Source organism: Molothrus ater, chromosome 4 (genome assembly GCF_012460135.2).
Source record: "Molothrus ater isolate BHLD 08-10-18 breed brown headed cowbird chromosome 4, BPBGC_Mater_1.1, whole genome shotgun sequence".
Classification (NCBI taxonomy): Eukaryota; Metazoa; Chordata; class Aves; order Passeriformes; family Icteridae; genus Molothrus; species Molothrus ater.
This window is the reverse complement of record NC_050481.2, coordinates 23,667,317-23,690,079: the sequence shown is the minus strand read 5'-3', so window position 1 is coordinate 23,690,079 and position 22,763 is coordinate 23,667,317. Positions and strand designations below refer to the sequence as shown.

General features: G+C 43.0%; 1 protein-coding gene across 9 annotated transcripts in view; it reads left to right on the top strand.

The window, feature by feature from the left end:
* Positions 1 to 22,763, top strand: part of EPHA5 (EPH receptor A5) — a 193,214-nt gene that overhangs the window by 36,934 nt on the left and 133,517 nt on the right. For all 9 annotated transcript variants that reach the window (XM_036382384.2, XM_036382382.2, XM_036382380.2 and 6 more), the window contains exon 3: positions 6,620 to 7,283. In XM_036382384.2, coding sequence (XP_036238277.1) covers positions 6,620 to 7,283 — 664 coding nt within the window. The remainder of the gene's footprint in view (positions 1 to 6,619; positions 7,284 to 22,763) is intronic.

Genomic DNA, 22,763 nt, shown 5'->3' with positions numbered 1-22,763 from the left:
CATTGTTCCAGGTTACTGCATTTTTCTGCTGCTTGAGAGTGGTTTGGATCACTGTGCCTTACTGTGAGGGGGAACCAGGCTTCTCAAGCTCCTCATCCAGGTGCTGGTGGACTCTGCCACGATCAGTAGCTCATAGAGGTTATACATGCACCTCTTGCCAATGCCAGTGTTCAAGACAGAACTCTTGCTCCTGCCAGTCACTGTTGTAGAGGGAGCTAAAAGTAACATGACTTTTTGGGTGCTGTGTCTTTTGTGTTCTTGTTCTTTGAGCAAGCAAAACCCATTTAATGAAGACTGAAACGCCTCCAGCAAAATCAGGCTCCTGCTTAATCCCATAGCTCCTGAGCTGAAAATCTGAGCAATGCCACATATCGCATCTTCTCTTGATAACACTGGCAATATTTGGTGGCAGGATTTGAAGTCCCTGAAACAGGGACTGGCCTGTTTGTAAGTGCTGTTTTGCAATAGGCAAGATAGCGACAAAGTCAGCCTTATTTTACAACTAGCACAGCCCTGCAAAACCTTCTGCAGTGCAGAAGAAAAGATGTGTAGTGCTCTGCCTGGCTCTCACTAGAGGTTTAGCCTTATGTGACCTCACTGAAATCACTGAAACTGCGCAGAGGAAAGCCTGCTGCTTGTTTGCTTTAGCTGTGTAATACGATAGCAAGTGGAAACCAGCAGGTAGCTAAAAAAAATAACAAACCCACAAGTTTTTGGGTTTTGTGATGGGAGGGAAGAAGCAGGTTGCAAGATAAAGTTGAGTAGCAGGAGGGAACATTTGTGAGGGAGCTAAGCTGGAGGCTATTGATTGCCAGCCAGGTCTTAACATCAGCTGCATAAAAGAAATCGAAGATTCTGCCCAAATGTTACCAAGCTGAACACGAGGCTGGTTTGCCCTTCTGAAAGGGCGTCAGGTGTCCCCTTTTCACTTGGCATAGGGATTGCAGAGCACCATGCCACACTGTCCTCTGCATCATATGTGCTCGTGGTGGCCTTGACAGCAGTATTTTGAGGTAAAGTTGCCCTTCTCTGGGCAAAGCACATAGAGTATCTCTGATGCTTTCACGCATTCAAAGCCTGAGATCAGAGATCCGTGCCAGGCTTGCTTTTTTCCAAAAGAAAAAAGATAAAATACGTAAATCCTTTTCTAGTTTTACATCTTTGTGCCAGCAGATACCTAACTTAACATGCATATGTTGCAGAGCTCTGTGTGGCAGGGTGGAAAAATTACATAGGAGAGGATGAGGCTTCTTGTAGCATGGAGCCTGTGAAATATGTAGTGGGAAGAAAGGCAGATTCACAGCCCTTGGAGTGAGGGAGTCCTGCTGGGAAGGTTTCAGGTAAGTCTTAGGAACACCTTTGCTTAATGTTCTTAAGCTTCCTTCCCCTCTTAAGATCCCTAGGATTTTGCTGAATGCCTGATTTCTTTTTCAGCAGTGCAAGGATGTGTGGAACTAGGAACAAGGCTTGAAATGTCTGTACTGGCTTTTGTGGATGCTAAAGAAAGTGAATGAGTCATTGAAGACTAGTAACAAAAATTAGTACTGCAACCCCCCCCCCCCCCCAACCAAATAAACAAAAGCTCTGCAATGTTCATCCCTGCTGTCAGTATTTGGTTTTGGGGCAGCAGCCTTTCGCTGTGCTGTGGTAGCAAATTGCACTCCTGGAATCTCCGAGATTAGAAACAAGCCTGAGTAGCAGACAGCTGGTGAATGTGTTTTAAAATTGTCCATTTAACCCAAGGCTGCTCCACTGAATGCTTTTTTAACTCTTATATCTTTAGTTAGATGTGTGATATCTTTGGCCTTTCTCTAGACAGGCAGCCTGTATGAACTGTGTGCTTCCTATTGATGCCAGCAGTAGTGTGCTGGAAATTTCTGATTCAGAAATAGGTCTTCTATAAATGATTTAACATCAGGCCATTGAAATGCATTTGTGTTTTCCTTCTTAGGGCTATTAAAGATGTAGAGAAAACATTTACCACCAAATTAATGGTTGCACTTTTGTTTTAATCCTGCAGATGGGGTTGATTTATATGTCAAAAAATATGTGCTGCAGAGAGGAATTATAACATTACACAATTTTTCAGTTGTACTTAATTTTTTTTCATGCCAATAATTTTCATCTAGATGCTGTCTCTTTAATGTGGTGGGATTTCTTTCTCATTAACTGTAAGGCACTGCATGTCATCCTGTGGTTTGTATTTCTTTGTTGACTGAAATATTTCTCTGAGGTCTGTAGTGACTAGGAGGCTGGGACCAGGCAGAAGGTGCAGGGGCTCTTACTGCCATCTCCATCTCGTGGAGGGATGTAAAAACAGAAGGGTGGCAGCTTGCCTGCAGTCTCTGGGGGCAGGCAGATCCAGCTGAAGAGAAAGAAATGGTGTAGTCCTACATGCAGATAGGGGAGAAGAAGATTAAATGATAGAGCAGAGATTTTTCACAATACTGGCTGCTCTGATAAAATCTAGTTGACTTTCCCTTGAGGATTATACAGAGATAAGCAGCCTTAGCTCATTAGCACCCCCCCTTTCTCATGCTCTGATGATTGCTTTAGGTTTGATGGCAGGTGGTGATGGCAGCATTTGCTCTGATCTGGGGAGCAGTACTGGAAGTGCAGCACATCTTGAAGCCTGAGATGTTAGGCCGTGTGCCATTTCTTGCAGCTGAGATAAGACTCTAGCACAGTTCATTGATGTATTTATGCTTGGACCTTTATCCTCATGGTGTTTAGTGCTCTCAGTGCATGAAAGCAACCATTAGAATCACAGCACTTGGTTTTTTAACAAATGAACTTTGTACTCGCTCCCAAAAGCACAACTCCTGAAGCAGCAGTGGAAATGAGCTTAACTGCATAACTCTGGGGAGCATCACGGTTGGGTCCTTGAAAATTGACCTGGCAAGTATGAAAAAAGTCAAGTGATGTTTTTCAGCATGTCTTCAAGTTAGGTCACTAATGATATTACTGCAACATCACAGTCATTGTAGATATCAATTCTGTTAAAGAAATACACGTTAATGCTCTTTAGATGGTGCACAGTGTTTTACTGTGTACCTTGTGGCCCTCCATAAACATCTCCACGTGATGACACCGCTCTGAGCCATTTCCAGTGCTGAGATGCTTTGCACCACTTCCTGCTGGAAGTTAACACTTATCCATGTATGCTTGTTGGTGTGAGCAGTTGTTTGAGTGATCCTCTGACCTTTAGCCAGAAAAAAGCAAAGTTAAAGTCATTATGTCTTTCCTAGGTAATACTGGGATGTGCTCATCTGTCCCCTGGGCTCATTTGGGAGGAACCCCTCTGTGGATTGGGGGAAGTGGAGGGTTACTCTCCCTTTTCACCAAATGGAGAATCACCCCCACCTTTATAAAAATAGGACTTCACCTTTATATAGTGTCATGCTTTAACCCCAGCCAGCAGTTAAGTACCCACAACACCTCTCTCACTCCCCACAGTGAGTGAGCAAATCAGAAGGGTAAAAGTGAGAACTCATGACTGGAGATCAAGATACTACAATAGGTAAAGTAAAAGCTTCACACACAAGCAAAGCAAGCCAAGGAATTAATTTGTCTCTCCCATGGGCTGGCTGGTGTTCAGCCATTTCCAGGTAAGCAGGGTAGAATTCTCATTACAGTCCCTATCCATGGACTAGACCATTTGGGATAATGTTGCAATTAAATCCTCTCCTTGCCCCTGCTCCCTTTTTGGCCTTAGCCACAGACTTGAGTCCCTTAGAATTTTACCTGCTCAAAGTGGAGCCTTGTCTATGTACCTGCTGCAACACCAACATAACCACAGCCACAGATGCTTTGAGATGCACCTGCTCCAGCATGAATATATCCACAGCTGCTTAGGGCTGCTCTCCCATGTGGACTAATCCCCAGGTCACATTCCTGTCAACTTGAGTTCACACTGCAGATGCAGCATATGCAGTGTAGCATCACAGAAACATCAGGGATGGCCTGGCCATTTGCCAGCCTGGAGCTTTGTCACTGCTGACATCAGGATGTTGCCAGGCCTGGCAGAGTAAGATGGTCAGCAGTTCAGCAAGCAGCAGAACCAAGGAGCAGGCACTAACAAGCCCCAGGCTTTAGTGTGCAGTGAGGCAATCAAGCCCCATGGCAAGCCCAGGAGCCAGAGTCAGTAAATAGCTCAACAACAATAACAGCTATAGCTTCAATCTAGCACATTCAGATCAAACCTGTCATTATCTCAAACCCTTCCAGCCTCACACTGGCCATCAAAAGGATTGTTGTGGTTTAACCCCAGCTGGCAGCTAAGCACCACACAGCCACTCCTTCACTTCCCCTGCAGAGAATGAGGGAGAAATCAGAAGGGTGAAAGTGAGAAAACTCATGGGTTGAGAGAAAGACACTAAAATAGGTAAAGCAACAGCCACACACACAAGCGAAGTAAACCAAAAAATTCCTTGGGAACACCACTTCCCATGGGCAGGCAGGTGTTCAGCCGTCCCCATGAAAGCAGGGCTTCCTCACACATAATATGACTTGCAAAAGCAAATGCCATGATTCTTCCTGTCCCCAGTTCTTTCTTCTTGCCCCAGTTTTATGTGCTGAGCATGACACCATATGGCCTGGAATATCCCTTGGCCATGTGGATCAGCTGTCCCAGGTGTGTACTCTCCCAGCTTCTTGTGCACCCCCAGTCTCCTTGCTGGTGGGACGGGCTGTGAGGCAGAAAAGGCCTTGACTGGTCTAAGTGCTGCTCAGCAGTCACTGAAACATCTCTGTGCCATCAACAGTGTTTCTAGCACAATCCCAAAGGTAGCTCCGTATGAGTTACTATGAAGAGGGTTAACTCTATCCTAGCTGAAACTAGACAAATTCACTTGGAAGTATATATGTACAGTATACATTATTACTCAAATTAAGCTAGTTGAAGGATGGTTTTTCTGCTTTTAATTTCATATATCAAAACCTTCCTATTTACTGGAATGTAGAAAATCTAGCTGCTGAATTATTCTATGTTGCCTACTTTTCTTTTATCTTTTCTCAGTCACTCTCCTGGTAATTGTTAATTGCCTCTCCTAAAGTCAGGCATGAATCCTGCACAGATCTGCGCGGCTTTCACTGCAGACACATCTTTGTCCAATTCTGTGGTGCTGCCCAGTGACAATTACATCTTAATCAGGGTTGTGGCCTGTTTAAGCCCAGAGATACAAAAAAGGGTTACAAATGAAAGTACTGCTTGCCATGGTAAAAATGTCTTTGGGTTAGGTTCCTTACTTGGAAGACTGGTGGTGCATGTGGACTCTGCACATCACAATGGGGATGTCTTCCTGCTCAAGTCCCCACTTTCACATCCCTGGCTAGGGAGGAGAAGAAATGTTTTTCTCATGGTGGTGTTTGTAATTAATTTCTGACTGTACCATCAGGTTAGGTTCTCATGTCACTTCTTGCTGCTGTTTTAATTTAAAATGTGAGAACAACATTTCGTTTTAAAAACATATCTTGTTGTTACATTGACTCCTAGGGTGTTCTATCTCAGCTCTTCAGTAATGGCATCTGGGCTGAGAACACTCTCAACTGTATCTCAGGATGCATTTCCACTGAGAAAGCTTGGCCTTTGGCCCTTAGAAGATATGCAGCCTGAAACAGGAGTACCTTTGAATTATGCTCTGTGCATTTCCTTTGTGCTTCATCGCAGCTGTGGCCAGGTGTGTGCAGCAATGCTGAGCAGAGGATGGAGGAGGTGTTGGGTGGCAGATGAGTGGGTCAAAAGTAGAAGGGAACAAATCTGAAACCAGCACTGGCTCTCCTGGGTTCTTTGCTGCACTTAAATGGTTAATCTAATCTCTTAATGTAACACTAGGGTTGTCAAAAGCAGAGAGTAAACTCTAATGTGTATCTGTGGTAGGCACAGTTGTGATGCTACTGACTCTGAGCTGCACCAGGAAAAAGCATTTCTTCCAAGTGATGCCCTTCAGAGCATGGCTAAAATAAAATCAACAAACAGTTGCTGCAATTCCCACAAAGCTGTAAAAAGTTGCCTGAAGCTCTGATTAAAAACCTGTGTAGCACATAAACAGCTCAAGATTTGCAGATCCCTGTAACCTGTATTGGAAGTAATCTTCTCTTTGCATGAGCAAGAACTACACTGACTAGTGCACTTGGGGATAGCAAAGGCTCATTTATTTAGTGTATCACTCCACTGATTTTCTGGCATGCTGTTTGGTGGGGGAGAATAGCTTGTAGGAGTGTGCTTTTCGTTATGTGGGGCAGTGATTTGAGGATGTGGTAGAAAGGAGCCTGGGGGCATGGGGACAGACGAACCGTGGATGCATTGGAAAAGCTCACAGAAATGGCCCCATCTGCTTTTGTTTTCTTTCCTAACTGAATAGTAGTGGACAAACCCAGCAATATGTTTTCCCACTTCTGAACTGTCTAAATCAAAGGTTTTTAACCAGCATCCTTTTCTATTTATAAAGGATCATTTATCTGACTTTACCAGGAACATATCAAGCCTCTAGTACAGAAAGCTTGGCAATTAAAACTTTTTTTCCCCTGGAAGTCCTGAGTTCTGAAGCCCAAGATGCTCTTTAGATGGGAAAGCTGAGAGTTGTGACTGTTTTAAAAAGTACTTTTCCTTTTTATACAGTGGGAAGAAATTGGTGAGGTGGATGAAAACTACGCTCCGATACACACATACCAAGTATGCAAGGTAATGGAACAGAATCAGAACAACTGGCTTCTGACCAGCTGGATCTCTAATGAGGGGGCATCCCGCATCTTCATTGAGCTCAAATTCACCCTGAGGGACTGTAACAGCCTTCCAGGAGGACTTGGGACCTGCAAGGAGACTTTTAACATGTATTACTTTGAATCCGATGATGAAGATGGGAGGAACATCAAAGAAAACCAGTACATCAAGATCGACACCATTGCTGCTGATGAGAGCTTCACAGAGTTAGACCTTGGCGACAGAGTGATGAAGCTCAACACGGAGGTGCGGGACGTTGGGCCCCTGACAAAGAAAGGATTTTACCTGGCTTTCCAGGACGTGGGCGCCTGCATTGCCCTGGTCTCCGTGCGCGTGTACTACAAGAAGTGCCCGTCGGTGATCCGCAACCTGGCGCGCTTCCCCGACACCATCACGGGGGCGGATTCCTCGCAGCTCCTGGAGGTGTCAGGTGTCTGCATCAACCACTCGGTGACTGAGGAGGCGCCCAAGATGCACTGCAGTGCCGAGGGGGAATGGCTGGTGCCCATCGGGAAGTGCTTGTGCAAGGCAGGCTATGAGGAGAAGAACAACACCTGCCAAGGTAAGGGTTTGCAGGGAGGGCGCTGTGCTGAGCTTCCAAGGGGGTGGGCAGTCTGGGCTTTCTTCTCTTCCATGGTTTTTGTGCCTGGTTGAGTTGACAGTGGTGGGTCAGGTTCTCGCTTCCACTGAGGTCCTTTGAGTAAGTGTTGCAGCAGGAAGACAGAGGCCTGGGCTGGATGTCGTGGCACTTGACACCCCATGCGCAGGGGCTTCTGGTGCTGCCAACAAGGAGAATCTGGCATTCTTCTATTACCTTTGGAGCACTGTACTATTGAGTCCGTGAGGCAATTGTAGTCTTATCTGTTATTTAGAGATTTATGTTATTTTTCCTCAGTATCAGGTTTTCCTTATGGGTCTTAGAAGCCCGGTTTCTTTTTTTTCTGGACTGTACCCGGGAATGTTTGAAGTTAATCTCTCTATAGAAGAGGCATTTTGTTTTTGTATTTGGAGGAGTGTGTTTTTCTGTCTTCATCACTCTATGGGGGGCTGGGTATTTGATGTGGTGTGAGTTGATTGATTTTCCTCTCTGGTAAATAATTTAATACAAAGCTGCTCAGCTGTTCAGAGTTAAACTTAAAGCCCCACTGATAAAAATGCTTCCATATGTGCTGAAGTTTTCCCACAAGTAGCTGGCTGAAGTTGCCAGATTGCTGGTCAGCATAGTCTCCTGAATCATCAGAGGCCTTGTGCAAGAGATCTAGGGTATCTAAAGCTCAAGACTTTAAAAAGAATACTTACAAAGACAACAGTGTACTCTGAGTGTACAATATCATTTTGTGGTTTGCTGTATTACATGCTTGTTTATAAAATTTGCCCTTCTGTTGTAAATATGTTGCAGGTAGCCTAAAACTAATTTGCTTGCAAAAGAGAAGGTAAACAATGATTTCAATACAGTTTGCTCTTTGCAAAATTAATATGTATTGGTTATCTGTTCTATCTCAATTGGCTTGTCTTTGCAGTCACTTAATAATGGATTGTAATAGATACTGTGGGGAAGGCAGAGGAATTCCACTTCAGCTGAAGTCTGTGTTGCATTTTCTCTTCACCTCACTCCAGACACTGATTACTGTTTGTAGTGCAGTACAAAGAATAGATCAGTGCATATCCACAGCAAACTGTGGTCTTGATCCTTTAGTCCTTGGTCACAAGCTTGTGACCCTGAAGATAGTTCAAATCTCTTCAAAGGCTGACATAGAGAGAAAATGTAAAATTTGAGAGAAGTGTTTGTGTTGGAGAAACCTCTACTAAACAGCATGTGGAGTGGTATTTTTGACCAGAATAGTATCCTTTTTCTGCAGATGTAGTCAATGAAGCAAAATCTGTCTTGATTTTGCTTTTCCTGTGCTAATAAAGATATTTCTCCTTTTAGGGGGGGAGAAGAGACTGACTCCATGTTTGATACTGTACAATGGGGGAGCTAAGATCAACATTATTCCAAGTTGAGGAAATACAGACTGCCACAGATGAGGAATGTTGGTTGATAGATCAGCAAGGTTTTGCTTAATTATGGCAGAAAATATCATGTCACAAAATGACAAGACACAGGTCTGGTGCTAGGTCTAGAATTTTTGGAGGAAAGGAGTCCTCTATTAGTCACCCTTCAAGTCCTGTCCTCTGATGCTACATTTCTCAAAGCACACTTAGAGGTCTCATTAAAAAAAAAAAAAAAGACAAAAAAAAAAAAAACCCAAACCAAAAAACCAACAAAAAAAGCCCCCCCCCCAAAAAAAAAAAAAAACAAAGAAACTCCCACTATTAAAAAAACCAACTATGAACCAAAACAGCAAACCAAAAATACAGATTTAAACCAGAAACCTGAGACTATCATTGGAGAAGCTGGGCTGCCTGTAGAGAGATTGCAGTGTTGAGATAGTAATCTAGGGTGTGCTTTCAGAAGACCTTAGTGATTAAAGGCTGTGCTTTCTGGTTTTGGGTCTAGGTTGGTATTTTTTTTAATTTGTTTTTCTTAAGAGGACAGTATGTGGCCTCTCAATTTATGACTGTGTTGGGTAGGGCTGTGATCATAATTAAGAAGTGTAAAGATGCTTTGTGGTGGTTTATCCCTGCTCTGTTCCTAAGGTATATTCACATAAACTGCTCTTTATCTCACCTACAGACAGGATTTTTATCACTTTATTGCTCTAGAGGTGTTAAAACCAGTAATTCTTTTTTTTGTGTGTGTGGGGTAGCCCTAAATTCCGTCACCAAATCAATGGGACTTGAATGCCTATGGCAAATTCTGTTTGAGGGCCCCATTTGGATGTCCTGTGTTTACCCCAGGTCATTGTGCCAAGCTTTCCCTGCTGGTTGGCTCCAGGATGCTCTGTTGATAGGAGGCATTCAGCCTTAGGCAGTTCAGGAGGTCTGTATCCAGCATGTGTGGGAGTTCATGTCGATATCCCATGTGAATAAACACTTTCTGGTTTGGTGATTGTTACATTCACAAAAACAAGACTGTCTTCTAGGACAGTGAAGTAAACTTTGCATCCCTGAGCAGGGTGGGTAACACCAAGAAAGGTCCTTTGTATTTGTAAATGCTGAACTTTTTTTCCACGGCCTGATTGATGCTAAGGAAATGCACTCCATGCTCCTGGCTGATATAGTGGTGGTCTTGGCACTCTGCTGTGTAGCTTTCACAAACACCTAAATAACTTCTGACCTTTTGGTTTGTAAATCACTTGGGTACATCTTACAAGTGGTCTCCCAGTTTGCTTTCATTTAGTAAGCAGGTTTTTCATCACCGTGCTTTGGGAAACATTTTCAACCCAGAAGAGCCCGGCTTTGTTTATTAAAATTTCTCCTGCAAAGATGACATTTTCCAATCTCTAGTGTCACATCTGGACAGAGCAGACTACACTCTTTTATTAGAGGTGATGTAAATCCCAGTCATCCTCACAAACATATGGGAACTATTGAAATCCCTTCTGCCTACAAATCATTAATTGGCAGTGATGTTCTGAATTCATCATCTTGTCAGCAGGGTTCCTGTTTGAAGAAGGCACTGACAGTAACAGCTGAGCAATTTCTCTCACTGGGGACTCTGAGGTTGTAAATATGACATGGTCTAATCTCCTTATATAATGTGCTCACTCTGTCAATTAATATAGGCAGCTAGGTAGTAGTTACTGTAAAAAACCCAAAACTATTTGGATTTTTACACCTCTTTTGGCAACATGGCACATTTATCAGCAACTGCTAGGGACAGCTAGAGGTAAACTGTGACTGTGTTAGGACATGTTTGTAAAGGACCAGTGTTGAGGTTCATTATTCACAAGAATATATTGCTGTGCTAGTTAATAAGAGAAATTTAAGCAGTTGCTCTGTGAATTTGAATGCTGGCTTCCGGAGTGGTGGTTTGGTAGCACTAAAGGACTGATGGTTATGGGCTTTGCCTCAGTTCAGCTGGTGCTTTCTGAATGGATCCTTGAGGAAAATGCCTGCTTTCAAGTCTGCTTGGCCAGTTTCAAGTCTCCTAATGATGGTCTCTGCCCTAGCAGGCAATAAGCAAAGCTGAGGGACAGATCTGAAAATGCTGTAAAAATTGGTGTAGTGCCACTGACATTTCTCCCTTTACCCATTTATGGGTTTGACACAAAAAAAAAATTGTCTGCCCAATCTCTGCTTTCCTTGCTCCTGCACTGGCATAGGTGAGTTTTATTGTAACTTCAGTTTTAGTTGCTTACTGTAAATATCAGCGCTCAAACCATTGGGGTTTGTGTAGGAAATGAATACTGTGACAAGGGCACCTTCTGGCACTTCTCTTTGTATTCATCCTCACCTTCAGCCCAATATGTTTTCAGTGAGCAGCAAGAAGTATTTATTTTTATGCCTTTAAAGACAGTTGAGCCCGTGCAACTGGAAGAGAGGGGATGTTGACATGTTAAGCTAATGAGAGCCAAACACGTCTGCAGTGGTGAGGTCCTGCTAGTGTCCAGTGGGCTGCAAATGTAATTGATTTTGCAGAGCCTTTTTTCAGATCCTTTTTTCAGATGACTTTAGAGCTGAAGCACAAATAAATTAAATATTTGAGTAAAGAAAAAACAGAAGAAAAGAAAACTCTACAGAAGGAGAACCAAAGTGAAAAGGTGAGTAATGAGTTCAGGAGGTCATGACACTCTCCTTTCCAAGAATCGGTGCATGCTGCCACTTGAAGAGGCATCAAAAGGAGTACAGCTGGTTTTAGCCAGCTAGCAGGTATATAGACAAGCTTAAAGATGTTAGAGGGGGACAAAATAATGGAGGAAAACTCAGTGATATCTTTCTTCACCCTTGATGTCTTCTGAGGAAGAACATTGAAACTGAGGGCTGGAGGAAAGATGGGTTGGGGTATATAGTTTATGGTTTTGGAAAGGAGCTGCTGCCAGAAAAAATATCTGGATGATTTTTTTTTTTTTTGGTAAAACATCTCTAGAATGTTCAAGCCCTTCTGCTGTCTTAAATATTGATGTTTGTTTGATTATTTTTCCCTTAATCAACTTTGCTGTACATACCTCAATGCATTTACAAAACCATATTTATTTTTGCTGATTGTTCATACTTGTCTTGTGATTTAGCTGAGCCCTTGCCAAGAGAAATGAGTTTCTTACAGAAAACAAGGGCTGCAGAAAAAATGTTGTGTTCACAGGTCATTTATTTTGGACTTAATTAAAACTAATTGACACCTAGCTTATGTGGTTTAGAAGTTTACCTGCTGAATCAGTTCCTGGATGATTTTGTTGCTGGCTGATTGGGGGTGAAGCAGAGCTACTCATCTTGCTCCAAAAGCAGAGCAATCAGTGCAGGCTGTTTGAAGGCACTTTCCCAGAGCAGTGATTGCCATCCCGTTGATGAGCCACTCGAAGGACACTCAGAGGCAATTGTTTATTTACAGCTGTGCAGGAGCGAGCAGGCAGAGGTAGTGACCCTTGGCTGGTGAGCAGCAGAAGGTACCAGCTGTGAAGGGGTGGGAGACAACTGAGAACTTAAAATGGAGTGATGGCAGAGCCATGCTTTACAACTCTTGCGTTTCTGAGTCTACACAGCACCTATCCCAGAGGCCTGATGTGAATAAAAGAGATAGCTGATACCACAATAAAGAAAAGCCTCTGTATTTGCATATTATGTGTGGTTTTCTCAGGTAACACAGTGCAGGACCTCAGCCATTGCCTTCCCTATTCCCTTATTTCTAGAAATGGAAATTCTAGAAATGAGGGGATAGGGAAGGCTGCTGCACAGGTAATCTTATTTTGAAACTTGGTCTTTTGCTCCAGAGCAGACAGTGTTTCTGATTTTACGCCTGATATACCTGCAGTAGGGGGGCAACTTTTCTTCAGTCCATTCCACAAATTGCCAGCCTCCCTGCCTCATGTTGGCTGAATTCTCTCTCTCTCTCTGTCCCCCCTCCCCTCCTCCTTGTTACCTATGCTAGAAAGGCAGCGTACTGCTAAATCCTGCCTGTCTTGTGGGAGACTTCCCAGCTGGGATTCAGGTGGATAAGGCAAGTGTGCTTTTACCTTTGTAGGGGAGTGGAAAACAAGCAAAGTCCAGGGATGATAAAAAGAAAGAAAAAAATCTCTTTTTAATTGTTCTACTGGGAGGTGATTACATGGCAAGAAAAACAGTGATGGAAATACTTGGTATATGGAGAATACTAAATCTGGAAGTAGAGTTGCCCCTCCAGGGAGTTCTTTGCCCATCATTCATACTTCTTGTGCGTTTTTCTGATTAAAACCAAATTGGCTGGGAATATAGCATGCTAGGTGTTTATATAATTATGAAGTACCTAGTTAATTTTAATTAGTCATAAACCCAGCCAGTGTCAGAATAGCTGAATTTTTGGCCACACAATGTGTATTCTCTTTTCAAATGTAAAGAAAGTCACTTGAATGCAAAATGCAGTTGTCACTGAAGGGAGAATGGGCTTTATTCTGTAGAGAGGTGTGTGCATGTATATATTTAGGTGTTTTGTTCTGCAGCTGAAATAATTAACAAGAGCAGGGGAATGTTTTGCATAAATCAAAATTGTATTGCAGCAGGACTGATTAAATATTACTGTCTTTGTTTTGGTTTGTGCGGGTGTATTTGCCCTCCTTTTTGTAGGAGGCACGGTGTCCATCTATGTGCAATGGTTTATGCTTTACTAATGAGCTGTAACTTTCTGCACTACCTTGTATACTCATAACCCCAAGGACTGAAGATCTTTTCCTTGTTCTGCAGCAATGCTTTTAGACTGCTGCTTTGACCAACTTAACCTTCCTGCTCTTTGCAGTCTGGCAGCTGTGCAGTCACCTTTCAGAAGGACAGTTAAGAAATACTTTATTCCCTTTACTAAGTGTAGATTGAGCAGTGCAAACAAAATAAGGTTTGGAAATGGCTTCAGAAGTGTAAACTGTGAAGGTCATATTTGCTTCTTAACCATAAGATATTTTGGGACAGATCTTAGGGTATGCTTTTTAGTCTGGTCCTAGATAACTAAATGATATTTACTTGAGTGCTGCCTTTGTTTGGTTTTATCATTCCTCAAGATACTCTATCCATTGGTAGATGAGGGAATTTGTTAAATTATGGGTTGGCAGAGGTGTTGCAGGACAAAAGGAGTGTTGGCCATGGTGTGGCTAGATTCCTTTGATTGCCAGCTTTGACTTTGAATGGCTTGGAAACAACTCACTTATTAATTGTGGCTTTTTGAAACAATTAAGGACTCTGGAAAACCACTGAGGATAAAGTGCATGAATGCTTGTTGGCAATGCAGTGAATTTAATTGCCTTGATTTGAGATACAGCTGTGCCCAGCTGCCCACTCTGCCCCAGTGCTGGAAGCTGCTGCTGGCTCTGTAAAACTGGATAGTTTGCCCATGACTGATGTGATCAGTGGAGTGCCTGTCCTGATGTCCTGGCCTGGGGGCACTCTCCCTAGATGGTGATCTGTGGCAGAAGGGTCACTGCAACCACTAGAACTGCCAAGGGTCTGCTAGAGCTCGTTTGTCAGAACCCTCATTCCACCTAATTTATATGGGTATTAAAATGAAGTGGTACTATTGGTTTGCTCATAATTGGGGTTTTCGGTTTTGTATTTCTCATTTAGAAACATTTAGCAGTAGTTAATGATGTGTTGACATTTCAATAATAAGCTTTCTTCTCTGCATGCTTTACATCTTGACCGTTTTCACTTGCTCTGGGTTAAAATTGAGGTTGAAATCCAGGCTCCACAAAAGCAGGCTACAATTGTGTCTTGTATGGACAGATTCACAGCTTACATTTTATTTTATTTCTTTAGCTGAATAAACTTGTATCCTTTACAAGGTAAGTGTTCAGTAGAATGAAGTAAGAGCGATGAAACTGCAATACATATGTCTGTAGAAAGAGTTCAATCTGCTCTTCATGATAAAAGAGATACCCATTTATTTTGCTGGAAGATTGTTCATTTTTTGTCTTTGAAGAAGTTAATCTAGTATAGACAGAATTGTATGTATGAACAACACGGGGTTAAGATTGTATTGAACATGGTTCTGATGAGCTTCCATTTTTGATTTCCCTCAGGGTGGTTAAGAGGTTTTTAATATTGGAGCAAACTCAGAGGGGTAGGTGTTACATAAACCCCAAAATGTATACACAAACAGATTAGAGAAAAAAAACAAACAAACAAACCAAGGCAAAAGAGGCAATTCAAGGCTTGTGGATGTCCTTTATTACTTTCATACACCTGTCTTTATAAATTTATGTCCTTAAAAATACAGCTGAAGTTTGAAGAACTGGGATTTGAGATGACAACTTTCTTCTCACTGTAAATGACAGTCAATCAATTTAATGCCAAGAAAATTCTACTTCCCTTCTCCTGAAAACTCAGACTTTAAGAGCTGCAGGTAAGTGGCAGTATCAGGACAAGCTCCCTGGCTTGGGGGTTTGAAAGGAGACTATCCCTGCCTGCATGCCTCCTCATGCCACCCACAGTTATGTTCCTGGAAGCAGGATGGGTGGGAGAGGATACACGTCAGCAGAGCACCTTCATCTGCATCTTCATGCTCCTCACAGAGCCTGCTGTGGCAGTGGTGCTGGTGGGCTCAGCCTCCCTGACAGGTTTGCCTGACCAGTGTGGCACTGGGGCTAGTGCTGACTTGAGATGTGACCCATGCTTGCAGTGACACTTGGAGGGGTATCCTGAGCCAAGTCCTCACAGTAGGCTTTGACTAGCTTATGAGTAGTTTTGCTGCCACTTGAGAAGTGAGTTTTTCACTGTGAGGAAAGAAACAGTTAATGCAGACTATTCAAACTACTTCCAGGTCATGTGAAGGGCTTTCCTCTGTTGGATCTTCAACTACTCACTTCATGAAGTAGGTCAGAGTCACTATTTCTGGTTTTACAAATGACAGCCTTGGGCTGGAGACTGAGTTATTGAATGCCATTCAGAGACCAGAACCTGAACCAGAATTTTGGGTATCAGTGCTGTGCTCGATCTCATGTGCTCTTTTTATGCCCTTAGACTTACCTAAAGCCTTTTTAAGATCATTTCTCTCTAGGTGGATTCATTGGGAAATAACAATGAAATTAACATTTCTCTAGAGATGGAATTTGGACAGAAATTGTCATTTCAAAAGGCTTGCTTTTGTACCTCAGGTAGATGCTTTCTTTCAAAAAACCACTTGGCCTGGAGGTGCACTTTCTGAACAGGACTCTCACATCACCTAGATGCTCTGCCTAGTATGGCAGCTGTACTAAGGAATCCATCTCTACCCAAGGGTTCATTTCACTGCCAAAACATCAGCATTATTGACTACCAGACACTGCATATATATACAAAAGCATCCCCCGCCCCAGCAGACTGTCCAGTCCCTCTGCATGTGTGTGACTGGTATTTGTGCAATAAAGGGAGCCTGTCTAGGGAGCCAACATGATCTTTGTTGAACTCCAAGTGATGGTTGCTACCCAGGTGAAATCACTGTCTCCTGCCTGGGCTGAGGAGTCACTCTGGTACAGCACTAATTCCACAAATTACACATCAGAGTGCTTACACCAAATTGGACAGTCTGTCATCCCATTGCAGTGGTGACAGGGGTCACAGTGCTGCCTTCAAAAGCTGCCTGGAAAGGAAGGTTTTTAATTACTGCAGAGCATGGGGAATGTGCTAATTTGTAATTTGGTGGAAGCAACCTGCAGGCTGCAGCTTCCCAGCTCCAAACTGCTTCTCAGATAGTTTGCAGCCCAGGCAGTAATAGAGCTAGGAGTGTGGGCTTCATTACTGCTGGGGCTCTGGCAGGTTCAAGAAGCGACAGCAATGTTGGAATCTTGGGACAGGAGCCAGTGTTTTATTAGTATAAATCCAAGGCAATTGGGCATGTTAATTACTGGAAGAAATTCACAGCAGGGAGGAAGAGGTCCAGGATGATGGGGAGGTGCCATATATAATTGCCAAGGTCCACAGATGCCCTGTGACCCTGTGCTGCTGGGAATTCCTTCATTGCAATGGTTGACTTGCAGCAGATTGAGTGTTGTCATTGCAGGCTGCAATGTCTAGAGCAAAGTGCCTGCAGAGGGAATATGAGGCAAAAATAGCTTAAGGCTCACAGAGTACTGTAGCAAAAATAATCATGGGACCCTCCAGTACCAAGTCAGATGTTGGTCAGGGCATTTGTAGGCACATGAGTGTGCTGGTAAGGGGTAAGCAGACAGGTGATGTGGTTTTACTCTTCCTGTCCTACCTGATTTTGAGTCTGCTTTTTGCTCAAGCACTTGATGCTCTTTTACTGCCAGAGCAGATGATCAGCAAGAGAGTCTTTATAGAAGTGAAATGCTACAAAGCTATGAAGAAAAAGACAGGTGTCTATCTTGCAAAGTAATATTTCCCTCTCTGCCCATCTGATGTCCTCAGTCAGGCTCAGATAAAAGCTTTTCTCCCCTCCCTGGGCACAAGACTGGCCCCTATTATTTATTTATTTGTAATTTTTTTTTTAGAAGAGCTTTTACATTATTTTTCTTTGCTTTCACAGTTCAAGCATGATTTAATGTGTCAAAACTAGTTTGCTTAGCTGGCCTTGATTATCTTGCATACTTCCACTAAAACAGGGCAGTCATCCTTCCAGGCACTGCTGCTGCCCAGACAAATGAAGTGTCACAGCAGCTAGGACCTGCTCTTGTGTTGTGACAGCAGCAGCATCCTTCAACAAAGCCGTCAGCAGGGAATTTAGACAGGGGTAAAGCCTACAGATATGGCTTGGGTCAGGGCAGCGTGGGCCCACACAGGCAGATGTGGAGACACGCTTATGCTCGGGAGACTTCATCGATCATTCATGTGCAAAGGCATTCTGGTCCAGACTGAGAGTCTAACTAGTACTAGAGAGAGAAAGAAACCATCCTGTTGGTGCCTGCACTAGTGAGCTTGGCAGAAATAACACTGAGACCTTGCTGCAGGCTAGTGCTGCCAGACTGATACATCTGGCTGCAGGTTTCCTGGCAGAAATGAATTGCAGTGTGATCTTTTGCATTTTGTAGTCAGTGGGGATTTTATCATTGATTTTGGTGAGAGGGAGATGATAATCCTTTATGATATGTTAACTAAATTATTTCCTGGCGTAGATCTTTATTGTGTCGTGCTGACTGCCAGCAAAACACAGCACATAGGAAGGAAATTTGGTTCATGATAATTGGTATAACTCAGCAAGTGGTCTGATCCTGATCTCCTCCAAATTTCCCAAATATCAGTTTCTGGCATTTTGTGGTTGTCTTTTTCTCATGTAATGCAGGAGGACACAGGCTAAAGTTCATCCACCTGTTTCTGCACTCTTCTCCATTGAACAGAGTAGGGAAAAATTTCGAGTCACTTCTCACTCTAATTAGTTTAAAATGGCATAGCAGCCCTTGAGCCTGGCTGCAGGACATGGTGCATCGTAGGAAGCCTTCCCCAAGGTGCTGCTGTGTGCTCAACTGAGCAAGAGCTCTGCACTTGGCATCCTCATCATTGATGTCTTCGGGCTCTTGTCTCCTGGATGCATCAGTAATAACACAGTACTCAGCAGTCAGGTCAGACATCTCCTGGTGTGTTTTTGCTGGGGTGTGTGGGCTGGCTGCCAGCTGGAAATCTGGTGCTCGGGGTCTAGTGGAATCGTTGTGCGAGTCTGTTATTGATGGAGCTCTGACCGTGGCTAATGGCATTGACAAGTTGTGTCATCCTGATGGTGAAGGCATTGGGTCATGCATGGCTCTGAAATGCAGCATGTTAAGTGCACTGGTAGATGGGGGGAAGTGCTCCCTGCCAAATCCTGCCCTTCTGAAATACTATGGGACTGTTTGATTTGACTTGTTGGCCTCTTCTTTTCTTCTGTTTTGTTTCTTTGGCTTGGGTTTTGTTTGGGGAGTTTGTTGTTTGTTTGGTTGGTTTGGTTTGTTTTGTTTGTTTGCTTGTTATTTGGGGGTTTTTTGGTTTTTCGTTTTTTTGGTTTTTGTTGTAGTTTTAGTTTTTTGTTGTCTTTTTTCCCAATAAAAGACTATGCTAGATCAGATCTTGGTGTGTAAAACACTGGCCAGTGTTGTCTGGCAACTTGATTCCATGACTCTGTAAACTGGCACAAAAAGTGTTTATCAAGATCCCTGTTCATGACTCCTTCTGTGTCTTCAGCCATTCAGGTATGTGCAAGTCATTTTGCTGTACTTTGTGGGCACTGTGCGCACGACTAAAAACATGATGCCTCCAATGTGGCATCTGTCTTTAATATCTTGTGTAGCTCTGTGCTAAGAAGAAAAATGAGTATTTTACAAGAAAAGACAAACTAACCCAAACAAGAATGAATGTTTTCAGGTGAAGGCATTTGCTCTTAGATTGGAGGCATAAAAGCACCAGCTTAAAGTTGGGGCGTTCATTTCCTCTGAGCTTACTGTATTTTGCCACTCTGGTAGGGAAGAAGCAGAGGCAGCCCAACATTTGCACTGCAATTCTGTCTGTAGGACTGAGTGTGCATTGAGGGATTTAGTGAGAGGCACCCTGTTACTGCTTGTGTGCTGCTGGCAGGTGGGTGAGGGCCCATGGAAAGCCAAGCTAGAACATCTCTGGTCATGGAGTCACCTTTAGTGTTTTGCACTGCCTACATGCATGAAAACAGTGTGGGCTGTAAATATAGAGAAACAAAAATACTCCTGAACAGTTTTTTGAGAAAAGGCTTCTGGTTTAACAATTCAAATTTTAAATGTTTCAAAGACTGATTTCCAAATGCCATTGGGAAGAGTGTCAGGCCACATTCAGCTTAGCCTTATTGTTCCATAATATCTTACTGGAGTACAAGGTTAATTAGTACCATAGGCAATATGCATTATTCATCACAGCAATCAGGCTTTTCTTCTGTTGGTCTGTTGTATGCTGCAAATGTTTTCCCTTCCATTAACAAATTCTTGATATATTATTTTCAAATTTAATCCTGCCAAATCATATTTGTGATGTATAAATTATCTGGACACTCTGATACTGATGAAAAAATACTTCAGGTGTCAAAAGTACTATAATTTTAATGTTTAACTCCTGGCTTGCTTGGGCAGAAACCTGAAGGATCATGGGAGCTACAAGATGATTTTATTAATGCCCATCTTCAACCTGCCCCAAACTGGGGATAGCACTAGTGACACAAGTAGTGCAGTTGTTTATAGTAGTGTTTTCAGTGCTAATTATCAGCAGTATTTTGTTGCAGGCATACAGTGCTGAACTTGTGTTGCTGCTATGGTACTGTGGCTGCTTGCAATACTCCAGCATCTCAGTTCCTGACATTTGTGGCAGGGGAAGGCTCTTTGCAGCAGGGCTCCTTCAAGCAGGAGGGCTAAACATAAGGTGCTCTTGGCTCCTTTGCAGAGCCAGGGTCCCTGCCTTGCTCCAGGGTGCCATGTGGGCTGCAGCTGTCAGCACTGGCTGGCAGGTTTGCAGAAGGTCCAGCAAGCTGTGGTTTTCACTTGCAAGGTGTGTTTGTGGTGTAGAGGGTTTGGCCTTTCTTTCTCACTTGGAGAAACCAGCACTACCTCATCCTCAGCTGGTAGTGTGTCCACTGAGAAGAGTCATGCAGGAAGAGGAGTTACACAGTGAAGTGATTCATCTGATCCTTGCTCATTTTTACCCCTGGGTCCTGCTGCCCTCTTTGTCCAGCATTCAGGAGTCTGAGTCAATCCCGTATCCTGAGATTACTGTGTTGAAGATGCCTGGCATAGCTACTGGAGCAGTACTTGGAAAACATGCTGATCCCTCTCTGCCACCACACCTACTGAAAGAATAGTGTTAGTCTGAAAGATATCTGAAACTTGTTTCACTGCTGTTTTTGAGCTCTGATGTTTCACCCTGGCTGCCTTCTGGAAGAGTTTTCCAGCCTTCTGTCAGCTGTACACATGTGCATTAAAGTGTGTGGATAGGTATTAGGAGGCAAAACTGAGACACAAAACTGGGTGACTTGCTAAAGATCACACAAACCAATTTTGATGGAGCTAGAAGGCTCAGGCTTCCTGCTTCTGCCATCCTTGCTTCAAGATTATTAGCAATTTTTCTCATCTCTCTTGCTGTCCTGAAAAGGACTTAGGCATGAACTTCCTTTCTAACATAAGATGGGGTGGCCTCCTCGCACAGCTGGGCAAGTCTTGCAAAGTGATGTTGTGCTGTCAGGGCCCTGGGGGAGTAGCTTGAACTGACATGGCTGGAGGATAAATATGGCAGATTTCTACCTTAAATAGCCTGTGGCAACAAATCCACTGCTCAGGCAAGGAATGCTTGAGATTCCTTTGTGTTCACATCTGCAAGTAAATATTTTCCGGCAGCCCTGACTCACTTCCCTTCTGCCCCTCTTGTTTTGTATGTGCATTGTTCTCCCCTCCTGACTTTCCCTTTAGGAGGAGCCAGCTTAGGTGGCTGCTTTTCTGATTGCCTCCTCCCAGCTGGCATGGAGGGGAATTCCTAGGGCAGGATTTTCACAGTGGAATGCAAAACACAATGTTTGATTTGTGTCAGATAACAGAAAAGGAACAAATGCTTTGAAAGCGAGTACCCCTGGTGTGTCCAGGGCAGTTTGGAAACAGCTTTTAAGCGAGAACAGGCAGGTGGATAAGTGCCCAAATTACACTTATCTGTCAAACAACTAGCAAATGTCTGTGGTCTTTGATTTAGATGCTGTTGTGATATAAACAAATGAGGAGTCACAGGACTGTAAAACAGTGATGATGAGTATTATTCTTTTCTCCTGATTATTACCCACTGCTTTGAAACAAGTAGTTGAGATTCTTGTCAAGACCTCTGCTCTTGTGTAAAAGTGCAATTGTAGAGCAATTCTGATTGCTCCCAGTTAAAAAGGAATACATGCAATGTATCCTTAAAAGTTGGTTGTAGGCAACAGAATAATAAGTAAAACTCACATAAAGTATAATTATGTAAATCACCAAAAGTGGAATGGCTTAATCAGCTTATTCTTTAAGAGTCACATCAACAGCTTATGAGCTTTGATAAATGTGCAGTGTATAGATCCTACTTTGTAGCACACTGTTACGACATAATGGCAAAGGAATCTAATTTTTTGAATAATTTCTGAGGAAAACCTAAAAATTCACCGCATTCAGTGGTGTGTGAATTTAGTGTTGTGTTAAATCACCATGGGTAAATGTATTAATGAGAGAAAATCTTCTGCAGATGCTGCATCCATAGATCTCTGAAATAGCTTGTGGGGGCAAACACTAGATTATATGGCTGATAAATAATAGAAGAGTTTCACTGCCTCTCCTCCTCTCCCTTTTCTTAGGTTTACATGACATGAGCTCTGCTTGGAAAAAGTAGAATGGCATTAAGTCTGTACCAAAATGGAACAAAAGCCGTAGTTTTTCCAGAGAAAAGTTATATTTCTGTTTTGGAGCACTTGGTCTATATGTGTGTGAGTCTGAAGGCAAGAAAAAGCTATTTATTGCCACAGCTGTCTGACACCATGAGTAAAGAAACAACAATGAAATCAGAGAGTGTGCATAGGAAGGGAAAAAGGCCATCATCTTTGCTTCAGCCACACAGATATGACCAGCCACTTGAGAATCTGCCTGTTTCAGATGTCCTTAAACATGCGAACAACACGTACACCTGAGGCTGTGCCCAAAGGAAGGGAGGTCTGTTCCAGCCAGCAGCTGCAGGTTTGGGACATGGCACACCCAGGAACCTACTGATGTGGCATTTGGCAGGTGCTGTGGATACTCTGTTGTCTTTCCCTTGTATTTATATCTGATAAATGTATTACAACTTCTTGTTAAAGAAGGATGTGGTGCTGGTGCTAATGAAAATGACCCCATAAACTCAGGTTTATCCTCTTTTTTTTTTTGTTTTGGACTCTGCTTTGATAGTTTGCTTTCTAATGGCAGCAGGAAATTAAAGTCTCCTAGATGCTTTTAAAATGACCATGTTTGGAAATATTTTGAATCTTCATTTCTTAAGGAAAAAGTATCAGGTTCTGCTGTTAATAGTTTGTTTGTGTTTTGTAAAGGGCAATAAGGAAATGTAGGATTTCCTGGGCTTTAAA